Source organism: Patella vulgata, chromosome 5, assembly GCF_932274485.2.
Source record: "Patella vulgata chromosome 5, xgPatVulg1.2, whole genome shotgun sequence".
Lineage (NCBI taxonomy): Eukaryota > Metazoa > Mollusca > Gastropoda > Patellidae > Patella > Patella vulgata.
The window spans coordinates 5,654,367-5,670,961 of NC_065883.2; the positions used below are offsets into that span (position 1 = coordinate 5,654,367).

General features: G+C 37.5%; 1 protein-coding gene across 1 annotated transcript in view; it reads right to left on the reverse strand.

Annotated features, from left to right (window-relative positions):
* The window catches only part of LOC126822112 (anaphase-promoting complex subunit 1), a 122,174-nt gene that overhangs the window by 47,153 nt on the left and 58,426 nt on the right, over positions 1 to 16,595 (reverse strand). Inside the window, exons 38-45 of the mRNA XM_050550861.2 lie at positions 15,559 to 15,633; positions 13,558 to 13,631; positions 8,000 to 8,090; positions 5,986 to 6,099; positions 5,170 to 5,315; positions 3,724 to 3,810; positions 2,785 to 2,986; positions 1,775 to 1,842 (exon numbers count right to left, since the gene is read on the reverse strand). Of these exons, the coding sequence (XP_050406818.2) occupies positions 1,775 to 1,842; positions 2,785 to 2,986; positions 3,724 to 3,810; positions 5,170 to 5,315; positions 5,986 to 6,099; positions 8,000 to 8,090; positions 13,558 to 13,631; positions 15,559 to 15,633 (857 nt within the window). The remainder of the gene's footprint in view (positions 1 to 1,774; positions 1,843 to 2,784; positions 2,987 to 3,723; positions 3,811 to 5,169; positions 5,316 to 5,985; positions 6,100 to 7,999; positions 8,091 to 13,557; positions 13,632 to 15,558; positions 15,634 to 16,595) is intronic.

Below are 16,595 nucleotides of genomic sequence, written 5' to 3' on the forward strand. Positions count from 1 at the left end.
AATGAGTGTCCAATTTACAAGTATTTAATTTCCTGACCACTGTTCAAAAATTGATCATTATACATCAATAATCAATTGGGTTGTTTATTTTTTAACAGTGATCATGAAATTAAACGCTTGTAAATTGGACAATGGTCAGTTTTAAACAAATTAGATTAATTGGGTTGATTTTAAACGATTTTTATGAATTTTTGAAGAAAGATTAAATATTAAACGAATGTGAAAGAAATCAGTGCCAGATACACAAGATTAAATGATACCCAGGTTACAGTGCTATTAAAGATATATTATGAAGGTTTAGATAAAGAGATGACCAGATAATGAAAAATATATTGAAAATTTCAGGCAAATTACTTCATTCTAAACGAAGTTATGACAGCTTGAAGAATGGAGTAGTGTCGATTTACATTTGAGGTTAAAATAAAGAAAATTTACATGTGAAAACAATGATCAGGGTTTGTCGTTTAATAAAACAAAAGATTAATTAACAGATAATCCCGGGTTTATTGTTATTTTCACAGTTCCTTTTACCTGATTAGTGGTGGTCCAGATAATTAATTATTAATCACAGGATTAGCGGAGGTGCTACGAAGTATGACAAGATGGTATCATTCAACAATGGCCACCATTGAATAAGCACTAATGTGCTATATTTATTAGTAATATAGTGACCGCTATTCGTGTTAGAGGAGTGACCGTGAAACAATAGAATTTCTACCGGGGGAATTTATTGTAACCTCTTACAAGGAGATGTCACTGAATAGGAATGGCTGCTCGTACAGATTCTACTATAATTGAATTTGAAATTCCATAGAATTTTGTCACGTATATATTCTATTTAACAACGAGTGGGATTGCCTAGCGGAAAAGTAGCTCAGTAATGGTGATCTGTGTATTGTATTTGGGGTTGCCTGTCTTTCATTACGGGGTTCTCTCAATATACAACGCCTGCTAGCCAACTGATGTATCTTATGTCGTCTGCTAGCCTCCAAGTATCGTAATCATGAGAAGTTGGTGGTATGTCTCCCAGCATTATATCTATATAATTAACATGAAGTCTAGATGATCGTAGAGAACCCTGAGGGCGAGAACAGATTTTAAAGTGTTGGATAACAAGAGAGAGAGAGAAATGGGGGTTTAACGTCCACTCGACACAAACTAGGTAATTTCAGGACTAACATGGTTTAATTTTATTTACATAATTCGCTTGCGCGTAGGGGTCTTTAGCAGTGGGAGGAAACCGGAGGACCCGGAGAAAACCCACGAGGTTGGGCAGGCGACCCTACTCCTTGTCACGTACAACCGGGGATTCGAAACCACGCCAGTTGACTCAATGACATGTCTTATGATACAGCGCGCGCGTGCTAACCACTCGACCCCCCCCCCCCCTATTGGATAACAAGAACCCATAAACAAAATTGAATTCAAATTCATGTTTTGGATAATATTGAGGGAGTTAATCCGATTAAAACACAGATTGTTTCGTTTTTTTAGTTCAAAATTTCGTTTTACTTGTCTTTACTACACTAGGATCTGGAAGAGTTGTTATATAGCCAATGAAACAGTCTGTTGCGGCGAGTTTTGGGTATAAGGTGCATGGAACTGTGGGTAACCCACTAGGAACATCAACGCTGATTGGTTATTTGTATTTTAAACAGATTGATATTGAGTTAGAGTTATACCCTATACCCCAACCCTAACTCGATCCATGGACCTGTGGATTATGGGCCCAGCTCGCTTCCTTGGCGAGTGGATGTTATTAAAAGTTACTTACTTTAATATACTCCAGTTTTTATCGACATGGAATACTATTGGCCAATATCTCGGACCCAATATAGTGATCTAAATTAATGGAAAAAAAAATTAATTAATTAACAAGGATTAATGTTGACATTTTCATTTTTCAGAAAAATACTTTACATATTGTTTTAACCTCCACTTGACACAAACTAGGTCATTTTAGGAGTAACATATGGTTCAGTTTTATAACAATAATTCGCTTGTACGTAGGGGTCTTTAGAAGTGGGAGGGAACCGGAGGACGCAGTAAAAACCAATGAGGCTGGACAGGCGACGTTACTCCTCGTCACATACAAGTGAGGAATTGAAACCATGCCTCTTGACTCAATGACAGACCTTATGATGTCACATGTACACGTTAAACCAGTAGACCCCCCCCCCCCACGAACAGCCCCTATCCATCAGTTAAGGTGCCATGGTGGCTCGGTGCGTAAGGCGCTGGCTCACTAACCAGGAGGTCCAGGTCTGATTGTTTTCATGGAACAAATGAAATGAAATGAAATGGGGTTTAACGTCCTACTGTCTGCTTCGAACTGGGCTAATGAAGCAGGCATACGCCATACGCCATACAGTGTGTTATGAGGGAAATTTTGCCCGGACAGCGGCACTATGGCCTGTTTTTATATCGAATTCCAACTGTCAAGGGATCTTTTACGTGCATGCCTATGTACACAGGACCTCAGTTTTTTGTCCCATCCGAATGACTAGACAGCTGTCATTGTCAGGCCCTCCGTCCTGCATCACTGACAAGGGGGAACCACGCCGGATAATCTGGATGAACTTTTTTGGCGAGGTCTGTTGGCATGCACGAAAATTAAAAGAACCCCTGACAGATGGAACTCGAAGAATAGCAGTAGAAATTATCGCTGTCCAGGCCAAAATTCCCTCAAAGCATAATGCCCATCTTTATTAGCCGTGTTGAACCCAGTTTCATTTCAATAAGCAGTCAAAAACAAGAAAAATTACGATCAAATCAACCACCTACCTCTTCTAATAAATTGAGTTCTGGTAGAAGACAAGGAGCATAGGTTTTAAATATCAAATCAGACGAGGAATACTGTGACGATTCTTTAAATCTGATTTGTATCGGAACGTACGAGGCTAAACCTCGATCTACATCTCTTGGCAACAGTAATCTGGGTTCAGCTGCCAGTACGTACAAGTGACGGAATGCCTGTAAATGGTACCTATTTAAAATTTGATAAAAATAAATAAATCAAAGTTTGATTAACATATTTAATTAGTTTAAATCTATTAAATCGATCTGTTGTCATTAAAGATGGGTTGTTGCGTACAAACTGGGTGATTTAATGGTATATATGGACTAAAAACATATTCAAACTAATTAATTTGTCATAATTTTGCTTCAAATCCTTCTCAAACATTGTAATTGCGATGGAATGTCCTGCTATAAAAATTCGATCAAACCAGGTCATGTTTACGTCACATGACTTACCTCTCTTGGAAGTCAGAGGAGAATTCATTGCATACATAAGACGATGTTGTCTTTAATCACTTACTATTTATTACAAATATCAAATCCTAATTAAATTCTCGGATTTAGACTACCCGCGTCTTTTTCCGTCATTTTTATCTCAGAAAATATTGTACATCTAACTCTTCATAAAGTTTATCAGCTTGTACATCAAGAGTTAAATGTCCGCGTGTGACCTTTGACATCACGTGTTCAGAATTCCTAATCGTCGGGCTGTCGATTAGGGGAACCCTTTACATTTTTGGCCTGTATACGCTCCATGAGTGCTTTTCAGGGAATCCAGTATTTTTCTAGTAAGATTGGATATCTCTACTTTCCATATATACCAAAATTACCATACTTTTATTGGAAATAACCACTTGATAAATACTTTTCTGGGAACCCATCTTTAATGTGCCTACATATTGTCAGTATTCTTTATGTACCTACCTGTTGTCATTACTGTGTGTAGGAAATTTAGGATAAAAAGCACATAACATGACTCCTATAGCATCTGGCGTTGTTTTAAACGTATACCTGAAAAACACACATCAATACGTAGTATGTATTCATTAAACTTTTTCTGTATTCATTAGCCTGGATAGGGTAGAGAAGTAGGACGTCATTGTATTCCCAATGTTTTTCTTGAGAGGGCAGTGCCGCACAACTGGAAATGAAATGAAATGAAATGGGGTTTAACGTCCTACTGTTTTGCTCCAAACTGGGCTAATGAAGACAGGCATACGCCATACAGTGTGCTATGAGTGAAATTTTGCCCGGACAGCGGCACTACGACCTACTCTTATATCGAATTCGATCTGTCAAGGGATCTTTTACGTGCACGCCAATGTGTACACGGGAAATCAGTTTTTCGTCTCATCCAAATGACTAGACAGCTGTCCTTGTCAGGCCCTCCGTCCTGCATCACTGGGATCGAACACACGACCTCCAGGCTAGCGAGCCAGCGTCTTACCCACTTAGCCACCGTGATCCCCCCGCACAACTGGATAATGACAGGTAGCCTTTAAGCTAGACTGTGACTTGATGTCTATTAGTAAGTGCAGGAGGACCACACTACATGCAAAACAAAAATCTACAAGATAAACCTGCGGACAAGACATAAAATAGACATTGCACCAAATAAACAAATATCAAGTGAATGGATCCGGGGGCCAGCCGTAAACGCCCTTATTCTTCTACCACAGACTTGTGTCAAAATGTCACGTCCCAGTTCATTAGACCCCAATATTTTGTCAGCATTAAACCCCGATATTTTGTCAGGTATACATTAGTCATTATTTCCAAGCCTGTTAATAAATTACCCCAGATCAGTGCTGGCACAATATAGCGTTATAATCAATGTATCACGGTTCACTTTTTCATGATTCACGTATTAAATTACGAGATGCTGAATTGATCACCCCAGACCCTTATATATAATGTTTTTTTTCTGTAATCTTTCAATGAAATTTCGTAATTAAACTGGAAATACTCAGATACAATTCCATGGAATCCTGGTGTTGGAGGAGGGGGGGGGGGGGGCAGTGTGGGGGTGGGTTAACTTGTGTGCACGAAATCATAAGATCTGTCATTGAGTCAAGTGGCGTGGTGTCAATTCCCCGCTTGTGCCTGACAAGAAGTAGGGTTGCCTGTCCAACCTCGTGGGTTTCCTTTGGGTCCTCCAGTTTCCTCCGACTGATAAAGCTTCATACGCGTAAGCGAATTGTTGAAATAAGATTGAACCGTATGTTTACCCCAAAATGAGCTAATTTGAGTTGAGTGGATGTTACACAGGTAGTATTTGTGGGACTAACATGAAATAAAATTGAATCATGATATGTCCCGAAATGACCTAATTCTCTCTCTCTCTCATATTGTTTATCATATCATACTTACTTTCCACCTCCGAGAAACAACATCCCTAGAGACATGGAGATTGCCATATGAGATCCATATGTAGCATGGACATGCTGTGGTCCCACTCGTTTTCTTAACATTCTACATAATCTTAGTACTTCTAAATTTCCTGTTCCTGCCATAACCTGAAAAATAGATTTCTGTTAATTACTTATTCACTGTCGCTGGGATCTTTTACGTGCATGTTTGTTTGTGGATATAGCGCCGTATAAAAATTCTTAATAATATTGGGGAGCACTAGATCGTAGACGGTCCTGCACATATGACGTCATAGGTGGATTGTGGGTTAGGGTTAGGATAAGGCTCTGCCCAGGGTTAGGGTTAGTGCTAGCCCTGTTTCCATTTCGAGACTTTGACGATATCTGCAGGTCCTAACCCTAACCCTAATATGCAGTCTTTGTTTTTTAAGGCGAGCGATCGCTCTCGAGCGCCTGCTGCTCACCTGAAGTTTTTTCCCCCTCTCCTAAAATTGAAAATCACTCTTCTTTATAACGTCATTTATGAACCCAGGAATGACGCCCTTACATGCAGTTATTGATCTTCAGAACCATTTCCCATACACACAACTAATCACTCTCCTTAATAGCAGATCACTCTCTCTTTATTTCTAAAGCTTTTTTAGGGGCGCGATTTTTTCAATTTGTTGATTAAGGAGAGCTTTTTTCGGCTCTCCTCTAAAATACAAAAAACAACGACATCATGACATCATATGTGCTAAAATGTGCAGGAACCTCGTCGATCTAGTGGTCTCCAATAATAGTCTACAACTTTTTCTTCTACAACAAGTTTACTTACCAATGATAACGCCAGTAACAAAGTACATAAACAATTTTCTACCAAAGATTTCCCAGCAAGCTCCACTCGTGATGGAGAGGATATCAAACGCAGACATAACTTCATCTGTTTCATCTAAAATAGAGAGAGAGAGAGAAATGGGGTTTAACGTCTACTCGACACAGACTGGGTCATTTCAGGACTAACATATGGTTTAATATTATTTCAATAATTCGATTGTGCGTAGGGGACTTTCGCAGTGGGAGGAAACCGGAGGACCCCGAGAAAAACCCACAAGGTTGGACAGGCAACCTACTCCTTGTCACATACAACCAGGGATTCAAAACCATGTCAGTTGACTCAATGACAGGCCTTATGATACAACGCGCACATGCTAACCATTCAGCCATCCACACCCCCCTTCATCTAAAATAATAAGCAGCCATGTGATTACATACCTCAGCTCATGTACTTGAGAAAAATGAACGAATGAATGAATGAATAAATGAATGAATGAAATGGGGTTAAACTGCCTATTTTTCTGCTCCAGGGAATATGTCCTACAGTGTGCTATGAGGGATATTTTACCTGGACAGCAAATGAATTCCAATCGATAAGGGTTCTTTTATGTGCACGCCTAGGTGCAGGTCTTCAGTTTTGCATCCCACTTGAACTATTAGACCCTGGTCTTTAAGAGGCTTTCCATCATGGACCAATGGCAAGGGGAAACAATGCTTTAATATTATGGCAAACTTTCTCGCTCAACAATGGGATCGAATCCCAGACCTATTGGTTTGTTAATCAGAGAGAGAGAGAGAAATGGGGGTTTAACATCCATTTGACACAAACTAGGTCATTTCGGGACTAACATATGGTTCAATTTTATTTCAATCATTTGCTTGCGCGTCAGTGGGAGGAAACCGGAGAAAACCCACGAGGTTGGACAGGCGACCCTACTCCTTGTCATGTACTACCGAGGAATCGAAACCCCGCCAGTAGACTCAATGACAGACCGCATGATACAATGTTGTGTGCTAACAATTCGGACACCCAACCCCCCTCCTTTAAGCAAATCCTAAGGCTTGGCAAATTCGAGTACGATTAACTTGAAACTCCACATGCTCATTATTCAATCTGATTAAAACACAGATCCTATTTCGTTTTGTTTTTATAGTTCAAAATTTCGTTTTACTTGTCTTTACTACACTAGGATCTGAAAGAGTTGTTATGTAAGCAGCGTTTTGGTTGAAGTGAGGGATTAGCCAATGAAACAGTCTGTTACGGCGAGTTAATGGCGTGAGGTGCACGGAACTGTGGGTAAACTACTAGAAACGTCAACGCTGATTGATTTATCAATGTCTGACATCATAGGGTCATAGACCCCTGACACGACCTTCCAGTACAACCCGTCAAATATTCATGTAGTGTAGGTCATCGAAAGAATAAAAAAAAAAAAAAAAACGAAATATAGATCTTTATTTTAATCAAATTGCTCATTCTTTGGAAAACTGTTCATTCAAGAGGGAAATGAAATGGGGTTTAACGTCTTACTGTTCTGCTCCTAAACTGGGCTAATGAAGACGGGCATATGCCATACAGTGTGCTATGAGGGAAATTTTGCCCAGGCAGCGGCACTATCGCCTACTCTTATATTGAATTCCAACTGCCAAGGGATCTTTTATGTGCATTCCAATGTATACACGGGACCTCGGTTTTTCGTCTCATTCGAAGGACTAGACAGCTGTCCTTGTCAGGTCCTCCGTTCTGCATCACTGACAAGGGGGAACCATGCCGGAAAATCTGAATCAACTTTCTCGGCCAATGCAGGGATCGAACACCCGACCTCCAGGCTAGCAAGCCAGCATCTTACCCACTTAGCCACGTGAGTCCCCATTCGAGATGGATAGAGACCAATTTTTGATATGACGTCATACAGCTGAAATGACATGAAGGAACATAATGGTGTGTTTCATGTTCATATTAGTACGACCAAAACTAAAAGCATACTTGTTTAGAAAAGATCAAATGTCCATACCAAAATTTCAAAAGCCATTTGATTGGCTGATCCAGCAAACTTGAGCCCCATCACCATATATGCACCAGCTATTAGACTACAGTAGGCTTGACTTGAAAGAAAAAAGATGAAAATGAAGGTGATTAATTAATAATTATATGGTTACATCAACACCTGTATTAGCTTGTATATCATCAAGTCATTAATCTTTATGTCTGTCAACAAGTACAACAAGGTATTGTAATTTGAATACTTGTTTCTCAAAGGTTTTTTGGTACTTAATGCTCTTGTTTTTTAAACATACGTACATTATGCAAGAGCTAAATCTGCCTATTGCAGTTCTTTCTTTAGGCCTGAAATGTTTTCTAATTATTAATTAGACATTAATTAACTGATCCAGGCCATAATCAAGTCTCTATGGCGTCGAATTTATCCGATATTAAATAGATTCAGCCATATTTTGATTTAATTTAAAAATGGAGGAGCGAGACTTAGCTTCGAACAACCAGTACGGTGGTTGCAATTATTGCACACGTCTTGTCAAACCTTCAAAGGCTAATATCTTCTCTCGCAATAGAGTAATTTGAATGAAATTGTCAAATTATTTGTTTCACGTTATCTATTTACAAACTATTATAGCACGAATGGCTAGCTCTTTACTAAAAATCTTACATAATGTATCTTTTATACTATTTGAATGTAATAAACTATAACACATACTTATGGAAGAACAATTACTGATTTATTTAGGTGACGTTTCGAAGAGTATTCTCTCAACGTTTTCAAGCAGTTGAGAGAATACTCTTTGAAACGTCACCTAAATTAATCAGTAATTGTTCTTCCATAAGTTATAATTTATTGCTCTATCCAGTTACTAAATGCATCTAAAAGATGATTATTTGAATGTACTTGTTTTTCCCTAGGTTTTTTTGACTATTATTTGGAACCATGATACTTGATGCTCTGTTTTCTTTTTTAATGTACTTGGTTTTTCTGACTATTATTTGGAACCTACTACTTGCTGCTCGTTTTTTTTTTAATACAATTTGAATTTTCTTGTTTGTCAAAGGTTTTTTGGGAATATTAATTGAATACCTGGTACTTGATGCTTGTTTTTTTATACTATTTGAATAATTGTTTGTCAAAGGTTATTTTGGTACGTATACTATTTGAATATGTGTTTGTCCAGGTTACTCTTTGAATACTTGTTTGTCCAGGTTTTTTATGGGGGGTGGTATTTAAATACTTGTTTGTCCAGTCAAGGCATTCACCTTCAATACATCTACACCAAGTTTGAACATTCTTGATCAATTAAAGATACATTATGCAAGAGCTAAATCTGTCTATTACAGGTCTTTCTTTAGGCCTTAAATGTTATATAAACTATTAATTAGACCTATATTAACATGACAAAAGCCCATAATCAATTATCGATGCCATTATATGAATAGTTTGGCCATTTAATGATTTAATTTAAAAATGGAGAAGTGAGGATAGAAGTGCAATAAAAGTTTTCATATAGGTCAATACTATCATTTATTTCCTTGACCCCCGCCCGCCCCAAAAATGAAGGCTAAGTAATCGCTGAAGATCAATGCAATTTTAGATCAAGCTATTCAAACAACTTAAAGGACAATATTAATTGGTGCCAGTCATTATCACATATGTGATAGAGCTGGTTAAACACATTCCAAATATAATTTTAACACAGAGATCATTGCTACGATAGCTGAGTAATACAGGTTTCCTGAATCGGAAGTGACACAAGTGATGTGACGAGTGATAACGGATATACGGGCAAATTTCTGCTCACTAATAATTCCTTCAAAGACCAAAATTGTTGTGTGAGATTGTGAGAGGATATCTGACAATTCATAAAAAGAATTGACTGCCACTAGATAAGTGAACACGAAAGAAAAACAAAAAAAGAAAATATCTAATGACATTCAATTACTTTATTGAATTGTCAGGTATCCTCTTACAGTCCCATATAACAACTTTTGGTCTTCGAAGGAATTATTAGTGAGCAGAAATTCGGCCGTGTATCTGTTATCACTTGTCATATCAATCAGTTATTATAGAGGGATGACTCGTGTTTTCCTTTGGCGTTCGTCACTTCTGATTCAGGAAACCTGTATTACTCAGCTATCGTAGCAATGATCTCTGTGTTAAAATTATATTTGGAATGTGTTTAACCAGCTCTATCACATATGTGATAATGACTGGCACCAATATTGTCCTTTAACTCGGGTAATTAGTTGATGATTTTTTTCTGTTCTTTTGGATATGATTATGCTATAAAGAAATCTAATTCTTTCTGAAGTAGAATATTCTAAATTGTCTGCTAGGAGTGGAGTCAATAGGTATAAAAACATTAAGAAAATAACGAAGTTTTTGCAGACATCTATTTTTGGTCCTCAATAATCCATCAGAATGTAATTATAATACAGATCAAAAACATATTTCTTTCTGGTGAGTTCAAAGGATAATGCAGATTTTTTATACCCCATTCATTTTGCAATTTTGAATTAGTTTTCAAATTCTTCGAGGTTTTCTTAGTAGTACATCATTTTACACTGTAACCCAGGTATCATTTAATCTTGTGTATCTAGCACTAATTTATTTCACATTCATTTAATATCAAATCTTTGTTTAAAAATCATTTAAAATCACCCCAAATCAACTAAATTGTACTGGCGTACAGTGTAAAGCTGACTGATTAATTTTGATAATGAATGTTCAATTTACAAGTATTTAATTTCTTGACCACTGTTCAAAAATTAATCATTATACATCAATAATCAATTGAGTTATTTATTTTTTGACAGTGATTGAGAAATTAAAATTAATCAGTCAGCTTTAAACTGGACACAAGTACAGATGTGAGAAGTAAATGTGAGCACTTATTCGAGGAAGGTGTGCGCTATAAAAATGTACAATGATAATAATTTCAAATGTCCAAGGAGAGGGAGAGTCACTCGACAAAAACTAGGTAATTTCGGGACTAACATATGGTTCAATTTTATTTCAATAATTCGCTTGTGTGTAGGGGTCTCTTACAGTGGGAGGAAGACAGAGGACCCGGACAAAACCCATGAGGTTGGACAGGTGACATTACTCCTTGTCATATACACACCGCCCCTACTACCCAATTTCCAGGGAGGTATCAGTATGAAAAATATCATTTTCCTTTAATTCTATTCAAGGCAACTGGGTCCGTATTTACAAAAAACCCTAAAATTTTCCTTTAATTCTATTCAAGGAACCTAGGTCCGTATTCACAAAAACTTAAAACAAAAATATCTGATTTATTCTCATGTCTATCATTGCAGACTAAGAGCTAAAATTTGTACCGGTACTAGGATTTTTAACTTGCAACCAATGAAATGAAATGAAATGGAGTTTAATGTCCTACTGTTCTGCGCCTAACCTGGGCTAATGAAGACGGGCATACGCCATACAGTGTGCTATGAGGGAAATTTTGCCCGGACAGCGGCACTACGGCCTACTCTTATATCGAATTCCAACTGCCAAGGGATCTTTTACGTGCACGCCAATGTGTACACGGGTCCTCGTTTTTTTGTCCCATCTGAACGACTAGATAGCTTTCCTTGTCAGCCCCTTCGTCCTGCATCACTGACAAGGGAGAACCACGGCGGAAAATCTGGATGAACTTTCTCGGCCAATGCAGGGATCGAACACCCGACCTCCAGGCTAGCGAGCTATTGCAACCAATGAAATGCTGGCTGTACTATACACCGAAAAAATATGAAAAAATTTCAAAAGTACCGATAAATCCGAAAACATTACAAAAAGTAACCCCAAAAAATTTTCATTATAATTTTTTCATTTTTTTTGGGGGGGGGGGGTAATTATATCAAAAAAGTTTTTTCAAATATATTTTGGATTATTTTCGCTATTTTGGGGTAATTATTATGAAAAAAGTTTTTTCGGTATTTTTATTGAGTATTTATTAAATAGTATCAAAAAAGTTTTTTCAGTATTTTTCATAGCATTTTCACTATTTTTCTAAGTTTAGTACTGAAAAATTCTGAAAACAATTCGAAAAGTACCCAAAAGCTTTTTTTTATGCTAATTTTTTCAGATTTTTTCGGTAATTAGTATTAAAAAAGTTTTTTCAGTATTTTAGTATTTTCTCTATTTTTCTGAGTTTTACAGGCATCTTTAAAACAGTTTAGTTTATGTTTTTGTAAATTAGACCTCGAGATAGTCAATATTTACCTTTACCAGGAGCTAAAAGGTTAAATCATTTATTGAGAGTGCTCAAAGGGTAAAAATATATCTCATTATACTATCAAGGAAATCAGAGAAATGTCAGAGAGCTCAAGTTACCTGCGTTACCTAACAAATCAAGCCAGAGGTGTTGATTAAAATTGATGGAATATAATTATGGTTTATTACTGAGCAAGTAACCTAGTTGAAACGTCAGTTATAAATAGTAATTGTAATCCATAGAAAAATGACCTGTATATATCTAGTTTAATTAATATATGCCATAAAAACAACACTGGAAAACAATCACTGGTTTGTGTGAGAGAGAGAGAGAGAGAGAGAGAGAGAGAGATTTTATGGAAATCTCCAGTAATACAAAGCAAAGAAAATAAAGAGAGAGGGAAATGGGGTTTAAATCCACTCGACACAAACTAGGTCATTTTGAGACCAACATATGGGAGGAAAACGGATGACCAGGAGAGAACCCATGAGTTCGGACAGGCAACCCCTACTCCTTGTTACATACAACCGGGGAATCGAAACCACAACGCACACACGCTAACCATTCGGCCATCTACCTCCCCCTGGATCGAAAAGGAAGCAATCCTTTGAAAATAACCAAAAAATAAAATTCCTTAGCAACACACTGACAAGACTGTGTAGCAGGTGTAAACCCGAAAAGAAATGAAAAGGGGTTTAACGTCCTACTGTTCTGCTCTGAACTGGGCTAATGAAGACGGGCATACGCCATACAGTGTGCTATGAGGGAAATTTTGCCCGGACAGCGGCACTACGTCCTACTCTTATATCAAATTCCAATTGTCAAGGGACCGTTTATGTGCACACGGGACCTTGTTTTTTCATCCCATCCGAATGACTAGACAGCTGTCCTTGTCAGACCCCCAGACTGCATCACTGACAATGGGGAAACACGTCGGAAAATCTGGATGAACTTTCTCGGCCAATGCAGGGATCGAACACCTTACCTCCAGGCTAGCCAGCCAGCACTGTGACCCCCAGGTCTAAACCTATTTATTCCAGGATTTGTTCTGAGTCGCAGCCCTTTATCAACCAATTGTGGATGCTAGTGCAATAAGGTGAATGAGTGCCATTTCACACAATCTGCCAAAAATAGTAATTTTGCATATTTTTAGACCAGAAGACTAAAATTGACATATACAGTGATAAAAATGATTAAAATAAAGAAGTTGTTAAGAAAATCTGCTGAAAATAGATTTAATTAAAAAAAATCATATGATCTTTTTTTTAAAAACAACGGCACTTTCCCACCTTACTGCACTAGTATCCTCAATTATAAGCATTAATATCATTTTATATATTATTACCTCATAGTTTCATAATCAACGCTACCATCATCGTTAACATCAACACCATCTTTGAACGCATATTTACTCACAATCTGTAAACATCAATAACTTAAAGATACATTATGTTAGAGCTAAATCCAGATTCAGCACAAGGTCAAAGGAGAGAGAGAGAGAGAGAGAGAGAGAGAGAGAGAGATGGGGTTCACTCCTTCACTGGACACAAACTAGGTCACTTTAGGACTAACACATGGTTCAATTTTATTTCAATAATTCGCGAGCGCGTAGGGGTTTTTAGCAGTGGGAGGAAACCGGAGGACCCGGAGAAAAGCCACAAGGTTGGACAGGCGACCCTACTCCTTGTCACGTATAACCGGGGAATCGAAACCACGCCAGTTGACTCAATGACAGACCTTATGACACAGCGCGCAGGTGCTAACCATTCGGCCATCCAATCCCCCAAGGTGAACAGAACCAGGATGTGAAATAAATAACATTATAGGATGCATTATGTAATAGCTAAATGGAGCCATTTAAATCCAGATTCAGCACATGGCCAAACGATCGGAATGTGAAATAAATAACATTATCATTACAGGATGCATGATGTTAGAGCTAAATCTGACGATTTTACCCATTTTAATGGCGCCACTTTAAACTCAGATTGAGTACTTGACGAAACGATCAGAATGTGAAATAAATAACATTATAGGATGCATTATGTTAGAGCTAAATCTACCGATTTTACCAATTTCAATGGCGGCACTTTAAATTCAGATTCAGCACAAGGTCAAATGATTGAAACAGGTAATAAATAACTAGTGCTGGGTATTGCCACTGCAGTCACGATACGATATGTATTGCGATTCAGGTGCTACGATACGATTCGTATCACGATTCATAACCAGGTCAATATTTACCAAGAAAACAACCGGATAAATGAATAATTGATATTTTTAGTCCTGTCGATGTAGGAAAAATAAAACTGTTTCATATCACGATATTGATGTGGATCAAAATTAGGAGTGTTTGTGTACCTACAGTACAGGCTACTTACTGAAGCGACAAAAAAAACACCCCAAAAACATAAAAAAAAAAATGTGTGATACATCGATTCAGTGTCTCATGATTTGAGGAGGTGAATCGTGATACACCAATTAAACAACATATCGTACCAGCGCTATATATAACGCTACTCTAAATATCAAAACAAGTACAAATGAAAGAAAAGCCAGCCACAGTTGAATTGCATGTTAAATCAGTACAGAAACGACAACAGCGATATTGTTTACACAACAAAAAAACATCAAAATATGTTAAGTGTTACAAAAATAATGATACATCTCGCAAAAATACAAACGGTGATAGAAAAATAGGATATATGAGAGATGGTAGAACGGTTAATTGAAACACCAGATAATAATTAAAGATGCATTATGCAAGAGCTGAACCTGCTTTTTGATGTAAAAGAAATGAGGATTTAACATTCGACTTTCTGCACCGACAGGGCTAATGAAGATAGATATATGCCAGAGAGCAGTGAGGCCTACCCTTATTTCGAATTCCAACTGTCAAAGGTTATTTTACTTGCCAAGATGTACATGAGACCTTGGTTTTTTCGTTTCATCCAAACAACTATACATTGTTCATTGCCAGACCATCTGTAATACACCATTGACAAGGGGGAATCACCCAGAAAATCCCAATGAACTTTATCTTAATCTTACATAATGTATCTAACTACTATATCCCTAGTTACATACACCTATTCAGAGTGTATCTTTAACTAATATATCCCTAGTTACATACACCTATTCAGAGTGTATCTTTAACTACTATATCCCTAGTTATGTACACCTGATCATAATGTACCTATAACTAATATATCCCTATTTACGTACACCTGATGATAATGCTATTGAATACTGATGTGTTTATTGTCAGAGAGAGAAAGTAGAAAGGTTAATTTAAATAGCAGACGACAATTAATGAGTTAAACAAGCAGACGTAAGATATGTTTACCTCCGGGATGTTACTCAATACCCATTCTTGTGTTGGCATCACCGACTCCCATAGCACCAAACCGCGACTCAGCGTCTGCAATAGAAACACAATTACCTGCATCATTTCATTGCACTTAATCAAAATGATTGTTAAAGAGTAGGCCACACACACAAAAAATATTTTGGTTCTTAGATAATATTTTTTGTTCTTATTAAAAGTTAAATAAATATCAAATTAATAATAATTTTGTGTTTCTGAGAGAGAGAGAGAGCGAGAGAGAGAGAGAGAGAGAGAGAGCGAGAGAGAGAGAGAGAGAGAGCGAGAGAGAGCGAGAGAGGGTGGGTAACCTCCACTTGACAAAAACGAGGTCTAACGAGAGACAGAGAGAAATGGGGTTTAGCGTCCACTCGACACAAACTAGGTCATTTTGGGACTAAAATATGCTTTTTTAATTTTATTTCAATAATTCGCTTGCTCGTAGGGCTCTTTAACAGTGGGAGGAAACCGGAGGACCCAGAGAAAACCCACGAGGTTGGACAGGCGACCCTACTCCTTGTCACGTACAACCGGGGGATTCGAAACCACAACAGTCAACTCGATGACTGACTTTATGATACAGCACGCGCATGCTAACCATTCAGCCATCCAACCCCTCACAAGGTCTAACATATGGTTCAATTTTATTTCAATAAATCACTCCCGTGTAGGGGTCTTTAGCAGTGGGAGGAAACTGGAAGACCCAGAGAAAACCCACAAGGTTGGACAGGTTGTGTTTCTTAAAAACAAAACCTTAGATATCCAGACTTTGACCAAAAAACCCAAAAATCAAAAACGCCCTACCACATCAAATCTTGTCTGATAACAAGAATATTTTTCTAGTGTGGCCTTATATTCATTCTTTATTTATTTCACCAATTTTTGTATGTTGTTTCTAAAATTGTTATTGTGATACAAAAAAATGAAACTACTTTTCTGCACCATTTGAGCGAATGAAGACACTCTTGATATTTAAGATAAAATTCCTTTCTTTCTTTGTTATCTTGATGTAAAAAATG